A 23091-nucleotide genomic window follows, 5' to 3' on the forward strand; every position below is an offset into this window, starting at 1 on the left:
AAGGCAGCGATAAAGATTCGTTTCGGATTTCGTTTCGTCACGGATCCGTATTTTAATAAACCAGTTTATAGTCATTTCCTGTAGGAGCAGACAACAAAGCGATCGCGATCGTTAAAGAGAGAGAGAGAGAGATGGTTACTTTGGTTGACCGACTGGTCATAAAAACAATAAGTCATGTGACCTGGCAACTTGAAAAACAATAGGTCATTTCAAAATTAAATGCGTCAATGACCGATGTCGAACCTGATCCCTGCTGGTTAGACCAGTGGAATTCCTGTTTGTACTGGAACTTGTTTTATGGTACAACATTATATGTCATTATTCTTTACCATTCTTTCATGTTGCAGTTGTGTTATGCCCTGTACTGAAGTATTTGAGGAGGTTCCACCTACTCTTACACCTTCATCAAGTGGAAATATCGAGTCTGAGAGGAACAATGAGTCAGCTGTTACCAGGCCAGCATTACATTACACACAGCAACACTACAGGTGGTTAAAGTTTACTTTTTTATGTATGGCACTAACTTATTGCTGATTCATTTTGTAATCCCCCAGATCTTTATTTTTTGTAGGAAGATCAAAGTTGATATAAGTTAAACAATATTCATATTTGCAAACAGGTGTAAAAAATGGTGCTGGATTATCATGATGGCCTCTCTCTCTCTGTCTCTGTCTCTCTCTCTCTCTCTGATGGAGGAGCACCCCAAATTCTTGCATGGAAATATGTTGTGTCTTCAACACAGAATACAGTACAACACAATGGAATACAGTGCAGTACACCCATAGGATGATAGAAATAAACACATATATAGTTTGCTTGTTTGACTGTTGAAATCTTTGATGTTTCAGTTCATTGAAATCTGAACGCATGTTCATCAGTTCCAAAGTGAACAAACGTGATCAGGAGAGGGGGGACAGACCTTCACATTCGTCAATCCAAGTGGAGGCGGAGCATGGTTCTGATGGTACTGTTAATATTGGTGGGTATTTTTCTGTATAGGTTTTTGTAAAGAGTTATTGTGGTGTAACTTTGTCATAACTAAGGTGATCTTCCACCATGAATAAGATTATAGAAATGCTCAACAAAAGTGAAAAAAGAGACGTGTGCATGCAAACACATAGTTACTGTCTGGTGAATTCTATATATTTTGTGACATTTGCACATGTTACTGATGTGGTATATATTATTATTATTATGTTTGTCTGGTGATTTTGCAGATAAAATGGATGGGCCAGGACCTAGTGGTGACGGGAACAGCCTCTCAGAGCCATGCGTGGTCCTCTACCCTCCACACCAGGTCAAGCTGCAGTGGGGACAAGTGATGCGCAAAATCGGGGCCGGCCTGGTCAACCAAGGCAACACCTGTTACATGAACTCGGTGCTGCAGTGCCTCACGCACACCCCGCCCCTTGCCAACTACTGCATCTCGGATGAACACCCCAAAACATGTAAGTCATCTGTGGATAAACTGCTTCATAAGTGTAATGAGCAAACCTTCCAGTGTTTGCGCTAGTGGCAACTGGTTAATTTTACACTCCTTAATGTACGTATTTTCCATTGTAAGGCTGTTTGCAAGTGTGACTTTCTTATGCTCTTGGCTGCTTAACCTTGGTGAAAATAAGTTCGGCGTGGCATGAGTTTTAAATGCAGTGTATTTTCGTGTATTTATCAATGGTAAGACATGAGATTTTTCCAACTATAGTTGGATTTCCAACAGAAAATTGGTTCCAGAGGCCATTCTTGTGATTTGTGTAAATCCATTGAGAAAATCAGAGGGGGTGTGGGGGGGTGAGGTTTTATTTCCAACCGACGAAGGTTGCACGAACGTTGTCTGACCGATCGATAAGACAGACCCACAGCGTTTGCTAAAATGCCCCATGTTTGGATAAGCGAACCAATTGAGAATAAGTGTTCCGTTGCTCCTCTGTCATCATTCAGCTTATCCGTATTCGGTCGCGATTTCACAACTTTAGCTCGCAGGCTTCACAACTTGCAAAGATACCTGATTTCGTCGATCATCGACAAAATGAGAAAACTCACAAAGGATAATAAGATTTTTGCAGCAGAGATCGATAAAGGAGTGAAAAATAGTGGAGCTGGGCCTGGCAAGATGAGACTGTGAAAACAGAAGTGAAGAACAAAAAAATAACTAGTAGGCGACGCCAGTCACAAAATCGACGCCGCGGGCAAGACCAAGTGCGATTGGTGTCCAGTCGTGTGGGTGCAACTCTTCCATCTTATCATGGAAATCTGTTTTCAGATTTACATAAAAAACGAAGCATCCGGTTTTTTGGGGGGGAGCCAAAAGCCGATGGGCTGTTCTATATCATTTGCTGATGATCTGTCAAAAGTGAAAACGGAATGCTCTTTCGAAAGCGTTGTTTGTTGACCCCTTGAGAGGCGATCCAGTGACTTGTCAGAGCACCAAAATCGAAGGCAAAAAGTTTCCTAACAGTTAATTGAAGATGTCAAAATGCCAGTAACAAAAGGCGATCCCTTCATGGCACGCACTGATATCACTGTAAAAAGCATGCACGTGCGCACATGCCATGCACACACATGCGGGCAATCACACACACTCACACACACACACACACACACACACACACGAGACAAGATTTTGAAAATCATGTCCCAAGGCTGACTTTTACTGGTTTGAAAGCATAAACACTTCAGATTAGGAAGAATTGGACTGATTTTAGTCTTCTGTGGGTTGGAATACCTCAGAGGCATTGGTGGCCCTCAAGTGCAGATTTTATGGTTTGAAATCGAGAAAAACCTTGATTCAGTCACAATTTCCAAATCTCATGCCTGATGGTGTAAATGATTTTGCTGTATGAAAGTAGTGCAGTCCCAGCAGAGAGAAGTTAAAAAATATAATTAAAAAAATAATAAAATTAAATTAAAAAAAATAACAGTGATGACTTACATCCTGACCTGTAATCTGAATTTTTTCCCAGTGAGATGACAGCCCTTCACTGGTGAACATAGAAGAGTGTGAAGAAAATGGAAATGGGAAAAGAGACTCGAAAGAGACTAATTAGTTTGATGCTTTCACATTTTCATTCTTTATTTCTCTTAATCTTTGTGTAGTTACTTTGGCATACAGATAATTAGTTCCAGCTCTTGATTTCATAATTGTACTGTAGACTGTAGTGACTTCTTCTGTTTTTTCTGTTTACAGGTACGCAGAAGAAATTCTGCTTGATGTGTGAGTTTACTCACCACATAAGGAATGCCTTGCAGAAAGGTGCATCGATTATCCGACCAGCATGGGTCAGTCACAGTGCCAAGGGTAAGTTTCTGCATATGTATTTATTCACTTAAACATACATGTGGGCTTCTTTGTGTATGACTGGTTTGTTGTTTGATCAGACATGTTCCATTTTGTAGGGGGATAACTTGAATAGTTTTTGGACTAAACTGGTGACAAAATAATGCTAATATATTTAAAATCAATAATACAAATCAATTTTCAAAAATATAAAGTTTCCAATAGAAAGTATTAATAATGCAAAACTGAATAGTGACATATTCAGACTTGTACATTTTTACCTATACTCTTCTTTTTTTTTCTTTTTCTTTTTTTGTGACACATTGAGTGTCGGTATAAAAAAAAGTGCTTTCTTATTTTGATTGTAGACAACTTTTCACTATTCACTATTCACTAATTCAGGCATTTCAAATTGATGTTAATGATTTTTGTGCACCAAATAGTCATAATTCCACTTCCATAGAATGACATCCGAAGAGAAAACGAAACTGGAAATAGCATGCTTATAGTCTGATTATACCTGCAGAAGAAAATAAAACAGGATATATGATAACAATCACAAGGTCTGTAAACATGTAAGTGAATAACTGTCCAAACAATGACAAACGAGGGTTCTGTCAAGATGGAAAGTCAGTCATGTTCTCAGAAACTGAGCAATCAGCCTTTATCAGGCTTTTTTCTTTTTTAACACCAAAGAGTGTTCCCTGTGTACAGGGGGAAGCTCTGATAACATTTTCTCCCTCCTGGTTGCAGTTGAGCAGTGTCTGCTGTACATCTCTACAAAGGAGTCGGTCAACAAATCAGAGACCAAAAGCGTGTAAAAATAAAATCACAAGATTCCTGTTCACTGTCTCTCAACCCTAGGCGTAATGAAAATTGTGGATGATTTGCTGTTGTCCAGTTCCTGCCAGATGGACATTGTGAAAGACAGGTCACTGACTCCATGGCCACGCCCCCTTTTCCATGCCTTCTGTCTGATCTTCAACGTATCGTCTTACACCACTCCACTCTCTCTCCTCCCCTTCTAATCAAATTATGCAAAAGTACTGCATCCTTTCTGTCAGTCATTGTCACCTGCTCAAAATTGATGCCTGATTGGATAGATGGACTGGACAAAGGGTCAAAACATTGCTGAGTTTCGTCACTGTTGTTGGCATCACCTTTTTTTTGAGTGCAGACCAATAATCAGACAAAATAGATACATTTCTCATTCTTATTACCATAATAATCATCTTCACAGCCTGCACAGTTGTGTACATCCATTGACTGGGATCACTGTCTTAGCTGGAAAAGTTTCTCACATTACTTTTGCCTATGACGCAACCCACTTTTCAAGCACGCTCAGTGAGGATTTGTGAGCAAAAGATTATTGAGAAGAGAGGTAATCCACCTGACGTATGTTCATTTACTTAGTATATTTATAATCAGTACATATTAAACTTACCACTCGGAATCGGAAGAGATGCAGAGTGTCGGTGGTTGTCTTGTAGGCGCTATGGCAACATGTTTTGTAGGACGTCCGCTCTTGAGTCTTTTTTTATCACCAGCGTACATTCAGTAAATACAGTGACATGAGAATCTTTCTTTTATAGGATGTGTCTGCACTTTAAAAGAAAATAAAAGCACACATGAAGCCCACAGTGAGACAACTGGGGAAAAAAATCCTGATAGTGCGAGTATTATGTGATCAGCAGAAGGACTGAATCAGCTGCTACTGTTTTAGATGTGAAAGATATGGAGTGCTCTGGCATCACTAGTGTTTCTGTGGGTAATATTTTTACTTCATACGATTACGCCATTTATACGATTAGCCATTGAGTGGTGTCTTCTGGAAAACTATCCACTGTTTTCATATGCTTAATTATTTTTTATTATTTCAGAAAACGTCATCGCGAAATCCTTCAGGGATGGTAGACAAGAAGACGCCCATGAGTTTCTCCGTGTTGTGGTGGATGGCTTGCAGAAGGCCTGCTTGAATGGATACACAAAGTGAGTGTTGTCGAAAGCAGACTTCACCTTAGCTTCAGTAAATGGATCAGCAGTGCTGGGCTTTTTTGTATGTGTAAAGCTGGACTTCACCTTGGTTTTTCTTTCCTTCACTTACAATAAGAGCAACGTAATGATAATGTGGAGGTCATGCCAGCTAAACTAGGAGCATTAGGATTATGATTATCATGCTGAACACTATTAAAAATGCGTGTTACTTCTTTTGTTTGTCTGGCTTGGGTGTTACGAAGTAGATTTGATTTTACACTGTCATGTTGAAAAAGATTTTTCAAAAACATTTTGATCAGTTTAATGTAAATGTCTTGATTCTTGGTGCAAGTGCTTTGAGGGAAGATTATTTATCATACAGTGTCTGTGTATTTGTTTCATGTTGACATTAATTGTGTTTTGATTTGAACAAGAATTCTTCAGACTAGAAAAATGGACATTTTTTTATATGTATCTCTGGACAGACTTGACCGGTTAAGCAAAGAGACAACAGTTGTGAACCAGATCTTCGGAGGCTATCTTCAGAGTCAAGGTAAAATTTTACTGTGGAAATGTCTTTCTTTTTTTTACGTATTTTGTTCTGTCCATTTTAGTTCCTCCCAGCATACCAGTTCCACGCTAAAATAATGTGTGATTGATTTGACAGATATAATATACATATTTTTTTTTTTTATAAATCTTTACTGTCTTACAATAATAATGGTTGAATCATGTGACAGATTAAATGTACAGTATATATGCTAATGATAATTGTAACTGTCCTAAAATGATGGTTAACTCATGTGACAAAATGTACAGTTGATATGCTAATGATAATCTATGTTGTCCTAAGATAGTGATGGTTGAATCATATGACAAGATTATATGTACTGTCTGTACGCTAATGATGGTTGTCTGTTGCAGTGAGGTGCATGAAATGCTCAGCCCGCTTCAACACCTATGATCCTTATATGGATATCAGCCTTGATCTCAAAGTAAGTGTGTGTTCGTTTATGCATTTGTGTGTGTTCCATGTGTACTCGGGATGAATTGACAGATTTTATTCATGATTTATGGTTTGTTTGCTTCCTTCAAACAGTTTGAAACACATTGTGTTGCTCTCTCAGTGCATTTTACTCAGCCTTTCACTTCCATGGTGAATTGGAGAAGAAGGGGCTGGATGGAGGGGATTGGAAGGATTTCAGCTCGGCATTATATTAATTTGAAGGAAGGGGACACCGATCCTGATCACAAACCTGTCAGTTGAGATGCAGTTTAAAGGAAAAAAAAACCCAACTCTTGGCTGTGTGTTGTTTTTGAAAAACAAAAGGAGCCTTTTCTTTTTTTTTTTAAGTGTGTTCTCGTGAGTTAATATTGTCCTTTTATAGTTATTTATAATTGCATGCATTCTTAGTAGTATGACAAAAGACGGTTTACTAAAGGAAAATGCAATATCATTTCACACAGGATGTCAAAACCTTGGAAGAGGCTTTTTCAAGATTTGTGAAGCCAGAGATGCTTGATATGGACAATGCGTACAAGTGTGAAAGGTAAGTGTTCATTCCCTAGTACACATGAAAGTTTCATTTGAAAGGGCAAAAGAGGAATGAAGAAAATAAGCTTTGGAGAGAAGTAGGGTGATTTGCTTTAAGCTTTGGTTCAAAGATATTAAATGAGATTGAAGTGTTTAATGTATATCAAGTGTCTGTATTGATTCATAGTGCCTCTCTTGTTGATTTTGTTTAGAAAGAGGACGGAGTTGCAAAGTGATGAAGATCCAGAGGAAGAGAATTCCAGGCAGAAGTTGCTCGATACTTTAAGGCCCTTGACCTGCTATGTCTTTGGGAGACTTCGTGACTCAACAGAGCTTTTCTCAAGAAAAACCTGAGAGAACAGGAAATGGTGTAAATTTGAATATGAAGGAAAGAAGTTAACTGAGATGGAAGACGCAGTGTATTATATATATTATATTGTTGTTGAATGTGAGCTTCTAGTTGAGCTGATGAAAATTATTTTTATAGATTAACGTGCTCCTTGATTTGTGTGCTCCTTGATTTGTATTCATGGATGGGCATGGAACAGTGTATAGTATTATGCTTAGGGTTATTTTTTACTTTGGTCTGCACAGGTGTCACCAGAAAGTGAATGCGGAGAAAAGACTTAGCATTCACAGGGCTTCTAATGTTCTCACAATCCAGTTGAAGCGGTGAGTACTTTCAACAGATTTACATACCATTTCTGTTTGATTTGTATTGGATGCTTACTCTGTATCAGTGTATGACTTGGCAACTAAAATTGTTATTGTCTTCAGTGGGTATCTTGGTTGTGACAACCTGTACATATTGAATCAGGACTAGGCTGTTCATCAGTAATGAGTAGCTGAGTAACTCAGACTTCAGTCTTTATTATTTCCTCATAAAATAAGGAAATTTTTCTTGCAAGCACATAAAAACACAAAATCAAAATATAACCACAAAAAGCTTAAGTTTACAAACCCTTCTCCATACCTTACATGCATGTATATACACACAGCGTACTTGCTAGCACATACATCGTGTTCTTGCATTTTTCAGATCTCAACAGCAAAACAGGCTTTTCTCGGGCAGGCAGCTCTGCTTATGACTGGCATAACTACTCATGGTACACTGTTGATAATAAAATGTCCATACCTTCTGTTCTCACATGTTAAGATATTTTTGGTCCACATTCCTTTTGTAATTGTGATTGATTTTGATGCTGTTCATTTTTAGATTGACTGTTAAAGTGACTGCATGGAGAGTAATGTATATGTGGGTGAATGAAACTTATCTATGACTTATCTCTGTAACATTCAGTCATGTGACATTGACCAGCTGAAGGTGAGTGAGGGCTGTGGATCAGCTAAGTGAAATTTATCTTCTGTGCTTTATTTTTACTGTGTGTTGCTGATTGCCACTTCTGCTGCCAGGTTTGATTACATCGGGGCTGCAGCCAAAATCAGGAAACACATCCCCTTCAGTGACAGGCTGAACATACGACCGTACATGAGCCAGGTCCAGGTAAGAGTTCCACATTTTCACATGGTTTCTATCTTCCTGTTTTCCCCCCCTTTTTGTTTTATCAAGTTCTTTTCATTTCTATTTTTGATTGATTAATTTTCTATTTTGATATGATATGATTTTTTGTTTGTTTTGTTGTTGTTGTTTTTTAAACAAACCATGTTTGAAGCTATGGTAAGAATTGTGAATATTTCGCTGTGAACATGTAAGATCATGTTGCTGCCAAAGAAAAGTGCTGTCATCATTAGGCTGTTGGTTCTGTGTGTTGCAGGGGGAGTCAGTCTGGTACCATTTGTATGGCGTGCTGATACACTCTGGTCTTGACTCCATGTGTGGCCACTACTATTGCTACGTCAAAAATCCGTCCAACACCTGGTACCTCATGAATGATGGCAGAGTAAGTGTTAGTTGACTGGGCTGGTCATGATTGATCAGTAATGCCCTCCCCCTCTTCCTGCCGCCACCCCTGAAAAAAAACTTGACATGATTAATTTGGCCTTCTGTGTGTCTCCTGTTTTTCCCTTTAGCTGTAACAATTATTGTTCACTGTCATGATGTCTTTGTGTCAGTCATCCATTAGCATTTCTGTGTGTAAGCCAAAAAAGGCATACTCCCTGAATTTTGACAAATTTTCTCAGATGGGCATGTTAGCCCAGTGTTTAGAGCACTGGATCTTCAATCCAAGAGTCATTGGATCACATCCTGCTCTTAGTGAATAAAGGGTGGAGATCTCCCAGGTCAGCATGCACAGACTGGCTAGTGCATTAATCCTTTTCACTCCTTAACACATGTAGAACATAAAAATGTGCATTAAAAGATAGTGATCAAGATTAGCATTTTGTAGGTTATGGAATCAAGAACATACCCAACACGCACACCTCTGGAAACAGAGCATGCCTGCCCAGCTTGCAGGATTAAAATGGTCACACATGTGAAACACACTTTACAAATAAGGCTTCTTTCTGACCAACTTATAACTGATACGAAAATTGCAGTAAAACCTTCTCCCACCCCCTTCCCTCCCTCTCTCTCTCTCTCTCTCTGTTGAAAATGTTTCTTTCATTTGACAGGTGGAATCAGTGTCTCCACATCAAGTATTCCGTGATGAGGCATACGTCTTGTTTTATCTCAGGGATAAACACCAAAACTACCAGTCACAAAACAACGTAAGTCTTTAATCCGTTGTTAGACTTTATCATTTATGCTTCACTTTCTACATGTATTGATTCATTCAGGGTTCTTGTGTGAATTTTTGTGGGTTATTAGGTAAGAAAGAAGAGTATTTTTTAAAAGATACCAGCTCTCCGAGAGAGATTTTTTTTATTTACACTAATCAGAGAAAAGTCTGTTACTTTGCTTCCTCTTTCAAATTTTAATTAGTTTACATGTTGTAATATTCATCACTTACAGGGGTGTTCTTTATCAGGTGGGGGTGCTGGTTTCAATAACGAATAAAGATTATTATCCATATGCTGTTGATGTAGTATAGCATTGATGTAATTATTTCTCTATGTTTCTTTTAATCATTTTCTTATCTTTCATAGTGTGTGACAGAAAAATAGTTTTTTCTTATTTTTCCACGATAACTGACATTCAGTTTTTGTGTGGCACAGATCAGTGGCTCTTGTTGGCAAAAGTAAAAACAACAGCAATGGTACTGTTTGTTCATTTTGAAAATTGCAACATTGCTGTTAGTAAAATGATAGCTGTAGTATTTGCTATATTCAGCTTAAATTTTTTTTTCCTTGACCATGTGATATGTTTTCATTTTAAATATAATATATAGGTGCGCATGTCGTATTTCATATTACACAGTCTGGCTTGAGGCCAGTATATTCAAAACCTAAAAAATAATAATAATAATCTCATCTGACAACAAAATGTACTAAAGCCAGTAAAGTAGCTGTGTATTTTTTCAGACACCCTACAATGGCCCAGTAAACAAAGGATGGGAAAACCGGTTCAAAGGAGCAGCAAAAGGCAGTCCTGTCAACAGAGCACCTGGCAAATATCCCGCCCATGGCAGTTCTGTCAATGGAACCCCAGCTAAATACACTGCCGGAACCAGTCCTGTCAACGGAACACCTGGTAAATACACCCCCCACAGCACCCCTGTCAACGGTGGCCCTGGGAAATACAACACCGGAAGCAGCCCTGTCAACGGAGGCCCTGGTAAATACAGCACTGGAAGCAGCCCTGTCAACGGAGGCCCTGGTAAATACTCTGGTCGCAGCAATGGCACAGCTGGTAAACACACCCCCAGTGGCAGTCCTGTGACTGGAACAGCACCCACTCACCCAGCCCACCACCCAACAGGAATAGGTGTGGTGAGAGAGAGTGGTGATTTTTGTGCATCTGTGTCACAGCAGGGGGTTTCTCCACGTCCTTCACAGGCTGCAGCCAGTACTTCGGCATCTGCAGCCACCGCTTTACCTCAGCAGCGCAAGAAAATCTCCTTTGACTTCAACCAGAAAACATTCCAGCCTGTCCACAGTCAGGTTCCACAGAGAAAAGACTCTGCTACAAGCAGCTCACCTGCTAAGCGTATCGTGATGCATATCAAGAATGGGAAAGTGACCACTGTGGAGAAGTCATCAGATGGGAAGGAGTCGCTTGTGAAAAGCTCACCTATAAGCAAAGGGCCGTCCACTCTGGTTCCCTATGACCTGGATTCTGATTCAGGAGGAGAAGGGTCATCTAAAAAATCGGAGTGGGAGCCAAGTCGGAATGGTTCCACTGTGGGTGAGACCTCCCATCACCAGGAGCAAGAACATCACAGCGATAAATGTGCTAAGTTTGCCTGGGACACCAGGACATTTTCTGATTCTCCTACTACAAACGGGTGCAATGGAGAGAACGGTGAGCACAGTCACATTGAAGAGAGCGAAGGTGTAAGTAAAGGTGAGGAATGGGACAGCAAGAGATCTCATGATGTGTTGTCTGAATCAGACAGAAACCACAAAGAAGGGGAGAAGGCGTTTGCTGATGCAGAATCAGCAGCGAGTGATGTGACTTCCCAAACCCATTGTGATGAAGAAGAAAGCTCTTCCGCTGTTCCTCCTATTGCCCCTTCGGCAAACAGTGGTGACTTTCAGGTGACTGGTGCAGGCTGGGACAAGGATTACAAGCTTAGCCAGTACATGGACCTGTTCAGTTCCAGTGTTAGTAGTGATAGGCACGCAAGATCAGGTTCTGTGGACAGAAATTCCATGACTGTGAAACTTCAGAAACGGTCCTCCTCTCTAGAGCCAGTACAGAGGCACACAGAACCCTGTGTAGACAATACAGACAGCATTCATGATTTGTTCAGCAAAAGGACTGCTGATCCTTCAGATTCCGAGCATGTGCTAACCTGTGAGCCAAGTTCTTCAAACCATGATGTTGCACCAGAAAACAGTACTACTTTTGCTCAAAACACAGATGCTCAGCAGACTGATCATCAGGACAGCCAGCAAGCACCAAAAATTACACTCAGTTTGAATTCCTCAGGTGAAAAACGCAGAAAAAAGAAAAAACGCAAGAAGCATAGAGAGAGGTACCATGAGCAAGATGCAGGGACAGATGATGGCTACCGCCATCACTATAGGAAGAAAAAACACAGACATGATTATGATTATTCAGACAGTGTGCACAAGGACTCGTGGAACAGAGCACAGGACAATTCAGAATACGACTACAAACACAAAAGACGCAGTGATGTGAGATATTCAGATTATGACTACCAGTCGTCTTCTGGAAAACGTAGAAGATCTGAGTCGTCTGATTCAGAATATGTTTGGGAGGAAAAAACAAAAGAATCATTGCTTATGGAGAAGTCGGCTGTGGAAGAGCAGATGCAAGAAAATTCAGGTGAGTATTTCTCTTCTGAATAATCTAAATATGTAACTGGGGAGGAAGGGTAGAAGGGAGATAAATGTGTTTGTCACTTTGTGTACATAATTGTTTTTCGTTTTATTTGTTTTGGATTATCACACACACTCACTGTGTATGTGTGGTTTGTTTTGTTTTTTTGGTGGGGAGTTGTTTTGTTTTGTTTTTTATACAGAAAATAAAACTTGGACTCGGAGCATTCAGTCATGTGCCTGGTTTAGAGGTGAATTGTTAGAGATCGTTTTATCTGTTTTGAATGATAGATCAGTGGTATGGTTAGAAATGATGTAATTTGATGTTTTCATTATATCGAAGCTTGGAGGAAATATTTCAAGAATAAATCAGATTGACTTGAAGTGGTGTTGAGGTAGACTGGGTGATCATTGCATTATTGATCATATCTTGTATTAATCAACAATGGACTGAGAAAATATGTTTTGAATGTTGAGGTTTACAACAGCTGTTGCAGAAGATGTTTGGTTTTTATGTGTGGTATGACTGTACTATATTATAATGTTAGATATGTAAACATCTTTCCTGGCTGATTCCTGATGTCACATGTCATCCACTCCAGGTATCAAGGTTTGATAGTGATGACACCATTAGTACTGAGGGCACTTGTGGTAGCATTCATGATACTTTAATTAGATTTGCCTGGTGCATTTGTGCAGTGGATGATTTCAAGAGAACATGATGGTCCCTACCAGTACTACTGCTATTAAACATGTTTTAGTGGGTTGAAATTGCTTTGCCTCAGATGCGTTATTTTAGAGAATCATCTGGGTGCCACCCCTGTGAACCAGTCTGTTTGCACTGTAGTAATTTCATCATTTTTGCAAATATCACTTTGATTCCTTGAAGCAGTGCACAACCTTGAAGCAGTGCACTAACCAACATCTCTCCTCTTTTCCTAATTCCCTTGTTAGTTTCTTTGCTTTTAGTACTGTTTTAGTTTAAATGTTTTAGCCTCTCCCACTTACATGGGCAATCCACCATTGGGCACTGTCTTACAACAGCTACTATTTCCAGGGAGAAGGAATTTTTGTTTAATGTCCCGTCACACATATCGGTGATTGAAGACATTTTGTAAAAGTATTTATGAATACATCTGAGTATTATCGGTTAGAAGGGGTGGGAGATGTGGATGAATGGAGGGTTTGGGGAAACTGGGCAAATGAGGGTAAAAATGTGGGTGAAATTTGAAAGAAAAACAAAACAAACAAACAAACAAACAAACAAAAAACCCCTCTAAATACAGTTACAGGAAATTACTTAAAGGACTTCGTAAAAGAGAAGTCGTTAAACTGACAAGCGAAACAACTGATAATGAATGCAAAAAGTCAAAAACATCAACGTTCTCAGTCACTTGTGAAGACACACTTTCGTGTACAAAAGGCTTCATCAAGCTACAGTGAAAAATTATATGCTCAATTGTCAGGTTATTAAAGCATATACACTTGACATTAGAACAATACTTGGTCCGTAATGAATTTGATAATAGTCTGAGAGCTAAGCTCAGAATTGGTCTGCGAATCGGACCAAAGTCTGAGAGAGTCAACTGACGAGGTTTTAGACTTGAATTCAAGCACCTATAAAAGTCTCTTTCTAGTATATTGCTTATTTCCTTGTATGACAATGGGCAATATACTTTTATACTATCTATATGATTTTTTGCTCCCCTTTTTGCTGCCCTATCTGCTTGGTCGTTATAACGGAATCCAGTGTGGGATGGTATCCAACAAAAAATCAACATTTGTACCCTTCACAAATAGGGAGTGCAATAAATACCTAATTTCAAAAAATAAATCTTCTCTTTGATTATTCTCAAAAAGGAGCAAACCTTTTAAGACAGATTGAGAATCAACACAAAATAGGATATTACTTATTATGATTGGTATATCAACAAGATGATTTAAAGCCATAAGGATGGCCACCAATTCAGCTGTAAAAATTGAATGTCCCTTACCTAAATAATATGATTTTTCTGTTTTTAGGTCAGGAATGACAAAAGCAGATCCTGCACTGCTATCATCCAGGACCGAGCCATCAGTGTAAACTTTTAAATGATAATCAAAATTTTCTTCTAATTCAATTCTGACAGATGCTGCTATTATATGTGGAGATTCTCCTTTTGTTGTGTCAGAAGCACATATGTTGACGTTTGCTTTTGTTAACTCCCAGGGAGGGACAGGTGGCACCAGAACACGAGGTGCCATATCATGCAAATCAATGTCTGAAGAATTTAAAATATCTGACACATATGTGCGAATGGTTTGTAGATTTGAATTATTTTGTGCATTTTTTGGAAAATCAATATCAGACCTAATATTTAATTCCTCAAAATCATCCACTGCTGTACATCTCACAATATATTTAGCAGAACTTAATTTTCTGATTTCATCTAGTGGTAGAATACCCGCAAGCTTATAGGCTTCTGAAGTCTTAGTATGCACAGGTACCCCTAAAGCCAGTTTCACAGCTTTACTGTCAATTATTCGCAGCTTCTTTAGGAACGTCGGCGGGGCAGAAAAGAAAATTTCTTGACCGTAGGTCAATCTTGATCTTACGAGAGATGTCGCTAAATGTAAAAGAATTTTGGAGTCTTGTCCCCAAGGAGAGTGACTTACAATTTTTAAGAAATTTAAACTTTTAACTGCTTTAGTCACCATTGAATCAATGTGTTTCTTCCAGTTTAGTTTTGAAGTAAATAGGATCCCAAGAAATTTGATTTCCGACTTGAAAAATATTTCACGTCCTCCTAAAAAAAAACGTGGTAGTTTGCTGGGATTATAACCATTATTAAAGAGGATCAAATGTGTTTTTTCTACAGAAAACTCAAAACCATTAGATTGCATATAGCTACTCAGTCTATCGAGTTCACCCTGAAAATGTTTCTGTACATAATTTATGTAATGTAGGCTTGTCCTTTTCCTCAAGGATGTCTGAATCCATATAGTAATATCATCAGCATATTGAGCCAGCTTGGTAGATGATGAAAAACATGTATGTAAATCATAAAGCATAATGTTGAACAACAATGGAGAAATAATGGAACCCTGCGGGATTCCCATGTTTATAGGCCTAGAGGTTGATAAAGTTACTCCCACTTTTGCCACTATATATCTCCCACTTAAAAAGGATTTAACATAGTCATAAACATGACCCGACAGACCAATTTGTTTCAGCTTAAATAACAGTCTGCTATGCCACACTCGGTCATAAGCTTTAGTAAGATCGAAGAAGGACGCAAGGATACTTTTTCGCTTAGAAAACTGTTTTTTAATTTGGGTAGTGAGACGGGTCAGATGATCAATTGTAGATCTTCCTTTCCGGAATCCAGTTTGAGCTGACGGAATAATGATATTTTTGTCACAGTAATACACCATTCTAATATTTACAATTTTCTCCATGACTTTCCCAACGTGGGAGGTAACCGAAATAGGTCTATAACTCGAAGCTTCTGTTCGAGGTTTACTCTGTTTTAATATAGGAGTTACAATGGAAGTTTTCCATACCTCAGGGATTTGTCCACATTCCCAGCACTTTTGAAATAATGTATGTAATATAATCAACCAGTTTTCTGGCAAATGGTTTAACATGGTGTAAGATACTACATCCTTACCAACTGACACATTTTTGTTACTCAACAAATGAATAGCGTTCTTTACCTCATGTAAAGTTATTGCCGAATTGATTGTATTATCATTTTGTGGGGTAGGATCTCTATATTTGTCACTGATTTCTTCTTCCTCTCTTAAAGTCTTTTGTTTAGTTGACAAACTATCTACACTGCCTGTTTTAGAATACATACAAACAAATTCTTCAGCCTTCTCTTGAGGGGACAGAAACTCTTTATCTTTTGTTTTAATAGGATAGTCTTGGAGAACAATGCCTGATTTCATTTCTTTCATTTTGGCCCACACTTTCTTCATATCCTTATGGTCAGATACTTCATTCAAACAGAATTGTGACCAGTATTGTCTTTTTTCTCGGGCTATGATTCTATTCGCCTTGATTTTTGTGTAACAGGGTTCTGACAGGAAATTACATAAACACAAAGATGGATTGGATGTTTCATGGAGATCTGATCTGCCATATTTTTCATGACAGTGGCTTACATTTAGCCAGTCTTCTTCTTCGTTTGTGGGCTGCAATTCCCACGTTTGCTCATATGTACATGAGTGGGCTTTTACGTGTATGACCGTTTTTACCCTGCCATGAAGGCAGTCATACTCCGCTTTCGGGGGTGTGCATGCTTGGTATGTTCTTGTTTCTTTAACCCACCGAACGCCGACATAGATTACAGGATCTTTAACATGTGTATTTGATCATGATCATCTGCATGCATATACACACGAAAGGGGTTCAGGCACTAACAGGTCTGCACATATGTTGACCTGGGAGATCAGAAAAATCTCCACACTTCACCCACCAGGTGCCGTTACAGAGATTAGCCCGTCAAATTGCATATCTCCTGACCTTGGTTACATGCTTGTGATTGCTCTTGCTTCTTCATCACTGTTGATATTGTCTGTCACACACTGTTCACATGGTAGACAGCGGAAACAAAAGACTTGGTCATGGTAGTGCCATGTTGCTTGTTGGAATATATTGCTAATCAGACAGCTGTAGTCAGTATGGCCAGCTGAAGGAAGGCCACCGCGAACTTGGAAGACCCTGCAAGCACTTCAAGGACACCTTGAAGACAAACCTCAAAGCCTGTGACATAGACATCTCTTCCTGGGAAACTGATGCCCTTGACCGCTCTCGCTGGAGGACGTTGTGCTCTAGTGGCATAAAGATGTTTGAAAACAAGAGAATACTGGCCATCAAGGAGAAGCATGAGCGAAGGAAGCAGGGCTCAACTTCTGGAGACGTTTTCCCTTGCAACACCTGTGGGAAGTGCTGCGCATCCAGAATCGGCCTCTTCTCCCATATGAGGACACACACTGACAAATAAGCCTGCCTGCCTACTCATCTGTCAGTCCAACGGGAGACTCCATCAGTCAGTATGATCATGCCCCATAGTGGATTGCTTCATTTACTTGTTTTTCCTCCAAGTTAGCACACTCACACAGATGTTGTTGGTTGTGATCAGTGAGACAGTATGGAAGGGATGGAGACCGGAGCCATGCTAGCGTAAAACCTGCACAGAGTGAAAGATACTGCAATGGTCCATCCTGGAGCCATAATGACACCAGAGAGTGGAAGAAGGTTTGTTCTGGTTTTTTTATCTGTGTTGACAGATAATGGATGAAGATGGTTTGACTGAGTGATACAGTGTTTGTCAGTCAGTGTCTGTGCCATATAATGATAATAATAAAAATAATAATACATAGTTTTTCTGTGGTGCGATATCCAGCACCAATGCTGCTCAAAGCGCCTTACATCATCCAGTTGACTATAAACATGCCTTAAAAAACACATCAACCGCCATCTGACAATGGAAAACATCCAGTGTGTTCATATGAATGAAAAAGCACACTTAAGAGTTGAATCAGATTATAAAAGCTATGAAGCAAATAAGGCTTAGATTAAAACAAAATGCATTTCATAGAACGCGCACACACAGACACACACACGTGCGCGTGCGCACACACGCACACACACATGCACATATATATATATAGATGTCCCTCCCTTACAGACACACACACACACTCACACACACACACACACACGCTGACATTAAATATCAACTGCACTAAAAACAAAATTGCATAAGCATTAAGATATTTCTTATTTTCTATCATAGAGTTCTGTTCGGACATACTAACATGCCTACACACTTACACACGCGTACCAGAGCACTGCACTCTCACAAACACATGCACACACATACGCACGCACGCACACACAGTGACACACATGCACACACGCGCGTGCGCGCCCATTAAAAATAACCAGATAGAAAGCCATCTTAGAACCATCTAAGACCAAAATTACATAAAATACACAGTGCATTAAAACAGGACTACAAAAATACTAGTACAAAGATACTTGTTAACAGGCATACCTTGGTTTAACCGTTCTGCCCAGAACAAAAATGCTTACGGAAAAGTTAGTTTTCAGATCTGACTTAAAGGAGTGTAGATCAGAGGCATTTCTAAGAGATGAAGGTAGAGAGTTACACACTTGGGGAACCTGAGCTCTGGAAGACCTATTTCCAGTGCATTTCAGATTAGTCCTTGGAACTTTAAGCAGCTTTTCAGAACTGGATCTTAATGTTCTTTGTGGTTCATATGTTTCCAATACAGAGGAGAGATACAATGGAAGAGACTTGTCAGAATGTTTGAAGGCGAGTGTTGCTAACTTATAGTGAATCCAGGACTCAATCGGAAGCCAGTGTAACTGATTCAGCAGAGGTGTAACATGGTCAGATTTCTTTTTGGCGAGAACCAGTCGTGCAGCATTGTTCTGAATCTTCTGTAATCTGTTGATGGAGGAAGATGGTAAGCCTGCAAGAGTGGAATTGCAGTAATCCAGTCTGGACAGGACAAAAGAGGAAACCAACTGAGCGCCATATTTTTCTCTGCTATGTAGGGTCTGACTGAGGCTAGCCTTAGGAGATGAAAATTACATGAGCGACACAAGAATGAAACTTGGTTGTTCATAGTCAAGGTTTGATCGAGATATACACCCAGTTATTTGGCTGATGTTTGAAATGCTACTGAAGCAGGGCCAAACATAACTGGGTCCTTTTCTGCTGCCTTAACACGAGTTGGGTCTCCAACGGCTAAGAGTTCAGTTTTGTCTTCATTGAGCTTTAGCTTGTTTTTGTCTATCCATGTTTTTACATCAGCTACACAAGCTTCCAATTCAGTCATGACTGTTTTAAAATCAGATGGTGGAGCAGCTTTTTGTAATTCTGTGTCATCTGCATATTTATGGTAACCAAATGAGTGCCTTTTGAAGATGTCAGACAAAAGCTGAGTGTACAAAGTGAACAAGATAGGCCCTAAGACTGATCCCTGAGGGACACCAAACACAAGAGGAATTACTTTAGAGGTGCTATGTTTTACTTTAACCTTGAGTTGACAATTTGAAAGATATGAAGAAAACCATTCTAAAGCAGTAGATTTAATGCCAAAGGTAGTGCTAAGACGATTGTTAAGAATTTGGTGGTCAGTTGTAATGTGTATCAAATGCCGCTGACAGATCTGAAAATGCCACTACAGATGTAAGTCTTTTGTCTGTGTTTGAGAGGAGACTATCTGTGACCGAAAGAAGAAGGGCTGTTTCTGTGCTATGGCTTTTCCGATAAGCTGACTGACAAGTTTCAAGCAGGCCGTTTTCATCAAGATGTTCCTGGAGCTGATGTAACAACTTTTTCATTGATTTTAGAAATGAAAGAAAGATTAGAGACAGGTCTATAGTTTTTTAGCTGATGTGTGTCCAAATTGTGCTTTTTCAAAAGAGGGGTGATATAATAAGGAACAGAAAGAGATTGGAAGACAAAAGGGCTTTTGGTGATAAGAGCAACAGACATGCATTCCCTGATTTATGTCCCCTTTTTTTTTCTTTTTTTTTTTCTTTTTTTTTTTTCTTTTTTTTTTTTAACAATGTTGCAGCAGTGTCAGTTATAACTTGTTCATTCTTGAGCATGTAGAATGAAGTCTGACATTTCTCCCACAGCAAGATTTGTCCATGTGTTAATTATGAGAGAAGTCAGACCAATGATATGTCTTGCGTATGATATTGACTCATTGATGCGTGTGGCTGAGGTGGTCTTGGCTTGAATGGGAGAAACCAGATCTTCATTGCTGGCAACAGTCAAGAGATATGATAAGGAGGATAATTATCAGGCCATGTTGTTGCTGCAGATCACTTGTTCAGCGCATCTACTGAGTGCTAACTAGTATCAGTATGACATTGTGATTAATTACCTAAATTTGAAGCCTGCCCATGGTGACCTGATAGTGATAGCTCTCTAGCATGGGGACTGCTGATGGGTGTGGCTGTGTATGGGATGTTCAGGGTGAATGGCATTGAATTATGACATTGAAACAGCATGGAACAAATGAAGATGAGGCAGCCCCTCTGAAAAAAAAGGTAGAAAAAAAGACAAGTTGAGCCTTGATTAGGTTATGTATATCTAACAAAATAATGGTGAGTTTCAGTGCTTCAGTTGGAAAACTATTTTTCTTTAAGTGTTACAAATACTGAAACAGTGGTATGTTTTTTGCCCACTACAGCATGGCGACCAGAAGACATGGAGATCAACACAGGGATCTTCATGGAGCTCTGGTCAGCGATACCAGAATCATAATGGGCTGAGCAGGGATCGGGTGAGTTTGGTTGGCTTTTCAGTTTGGTTTGAACAAGCTGTTACATGCGTAACACATAAACATGTACATTTGATTGATTCAGAGAGTGAGAGTACTCAAGAGTTCAAAATTTTTTTGGTTTTTTTAGCATGTAAGGATGATGTGGGTCACAGGTGGATTACTTACAGACCAGATTTCTGTCCACAGTGGAGGGAGAATTATGACTCCCAGTCCAGCTACCCATCCCAGTCCTACAACAGCTGCCCCATGCCAGGTCCCAGCCGCCCCCACACTGACCAGGGCTCCTCCTTTCATCGCAGCAGCAGCAGTCATTACAACAGAGATCACCACAACCACAGTGGCTTCAGTGGCAGCCACTACTATGGCTCTCACCGCAGTTACGGCTACCAGAGACGCTACTAGATCTCGGGAAGTGGGTTGGGTGTGGTGATGAATCATTTCACTGAACATCTTCAATGTCTTTTTTAGTTTTTGAATGTGGTCAGGTTTTATGGAAAAGTGGAATTTGGTTTGGATAAAAATCGTGCAGATCATTGTCATCATTTGTTGATCCAATTCTGCTGGCCACAAGTGACTTGAACTGTCGTTGCTGATCATGGTGTCATCAAATGATAGAACTGAAGAACTGCTCCATGCTGGTTTCTCCCATCCATTTGGTTAGAATGTGAGAGTGCTGTTGTATCAGTGGTTTGATTGGATTGTGCACGTGTGTAAGTGTGTCATTGAATGATGTGTGGATAATCAGTCTGTTAAAGCATTAGCTTTGTGGTGTTTTGATCTTGTTTATTGGTCAGTCCATAGCATGAAAATGATTAAAAGAATATTTTGGCATTGTGGAAAAAAGTGAATGGAAGGGCAAAGAAAGATTCACAGGAGGCGACAAGATAGTGGGAACAAAATCCATGTCATGAAACATGCTAAACGCGTTGGTTTAACAAGCAGGTTTCTCTCACCTCTCTGGTTTTAACTGTGTGGCTGCCACTCCAGAAATAAGCATGACAAGAAAACAGCTTGCTGTCTGTGTTTGAGGTCAGAATGCCAAGGCATGGTTTCAGATACGGGTGCCCTTTAAAAAGCAATAAAAGCACCTTTATCACTTCAGTATGTAGTTTTTTTATGTTTTAATTTAAGAAAAAATGAAATTAATGGAAGAGAAACAATGATGATAGCATGTGAAAAAAAGAAACAAAGCAAAAGAGGTTGAGAAGAAATATTTAATACACTTTTTATCCGGGCACTGTCTGAATAGATTTCACTCAGTCTGTGCATGAAAGATACAGAGAGTGGTAGAGGGTGAATGTATTCTCTTGTTTACAGCCATTTTCTCCATTCCCATACTCCTGTGCTGGGTGTTAACTTGGCGTAAGGAAGCACCTGTTCAGTATTTGTTAGATTCAGATTTGAGTGTATAAACTACATTTGGCTCAATTTTGTGGCTGACGCAAAACCCCTCTGGCTTTCTTCTGGCTCTGTAGTTTGGTACCTTCAGCTCTGAGCACTTCCAACATTTTTCATTTGATGACCAATGCTGAAATGGACAAAAGGCAGGTTTGTGCTCAGTCACCCACAGTTTTGTTTTGTTTGGTTTGTTTTTGTTTTTTTTGTTTTTTTTGTTCACTTTCTCACTTTATCCACTTCAGCAGTAATTTCAGTTTCTACTTTCCACAATGGATTCCTTATCTCCTTCTATTCTTAACTTAAGACACAAATTGCCAGTTGAAACCTCATCAGATTTTTGTCATTTCACACTAAGTGTATACCTTGCTCAGCCAGTAGTGAGCAGTAGACATTTTGGGGTGCAAAGGTGGTAGAACCATTGTTGTGGAAAGCTCATGTCCTGTGAACAGGGAAAAGGCTTTGCTAAATGCTTGTGGGGAGCCTTGGGGTGGGGGGCTGGATTTATAGAGGGCCTAAGGAAACCACTATCAGCAACAAGGTGAGGTGTCCTGACCCGTCCTCCTGGCACTGTCCCTTCCCCACATGGAGTCCCTACATGCACTCCTTCAGATTCAAGGTATCTATGTCCAGAACAAGTTTGGAGGTGTGTGGGAGATCAAATCTGCCTGTGCTATGAGCTTTGCATCCAGCCATTTCTCTGTCACTCACTGGAGATTGTCACCAGAATGAGTCCTCAGACATACTGACTCCACTCTGAAAGTAAAGAAGTGTGTTAATTTGTTGAGCTGGAACGAAGGCTGGGGGCTCTTGCTACTGTGTTGAGCCTCAAAATTGGGCCAGAGGAACGCTATTGGTTGTAATTTGTGCCAATTTGACACAGTATATTGGTCAGAGTCTACAAAGAACACCACCTCACAAATCTTAAGGGGGTGCGCTGGAGGGAGGGGGGTCCTTTTTCTGTTTGGGAGGGAAAAAAAATCAGTAGGAATTACATGTGAGTCTTGAAGGCTTTGCCTGTCTTTATTTTGGGATATTATCTGAATCATTAGTTCTCTCTATCAGTGTATGTTACATTTTTCTGTTTTTTGTACATGTTAATATCTGTGTGTTGTGTGTATGATTTAGTTGTGGTGTGTATGTTTAAACTAATTTGTATGTTTGTGTGATTGATTACATGTACCACAAAGTGTGATTGAATATGTGTACCTCAGTGTTGTATTCTTTTTGTTCATCTAGATTCTGTTTGAAA

At 39.6% G+C, this 23091-nt stretch overlaps 1 protein-coding gene across 1 annotated transcript; it reads left to right on the forward strand.

The window, feature by feature from the left end:
• Positions 1 to 409: 409 nt before the first annotated feature.
• On the forward strand, positions 410 to 20938 carry LOC143291386 (uncharacterized). The gene is made up of 16 exons (XM_076601256.1): positions 410 to 488; positions 849 to 979; positions 1218 to 1448; positions 3185 to 3286; positions 5155 to 5263; positions 5734 to 5801; positions 6173 to 6243; positions 6716 to 6798; positions 7377 to 7454; positions 8196 to 8286; positions 8558 to 8683; positions 9357 to 9452; positions 10206 to 12135; positions 17255 to 17370; positions 20352 to 20444; positions 20631 to 20938. The coding sequence occupies exons 2-16, from the start codon at positions 868 to 870 to the stop codon at positions 20844 to 20846; spliced, it is 3522 nt and encodes a 1173-aa protein (XP_076457371.1). The 5' UTR covers positions 410 to 488; positions 849 to 867; the 3' UTR covers positions 20847 to 20938.
• Positions 20939 to 23091: the final 2153 nt, after the last annotated feature.

The sequence above is a fragment of the Babylonia areolata genome, chromosome 1, assembly GCF_041734735.1.
Source record: "Babylonia areolata isolate BAREFJ2019XMU chromosome 1, ASM4173473v1, whole genome shotgun sequence".
NCBI lineage: Eukaryota > Metazoa > Mollusca > Gastropoda > Neogastropoda > Buccinidae > Babylonia > Babylonia areolata.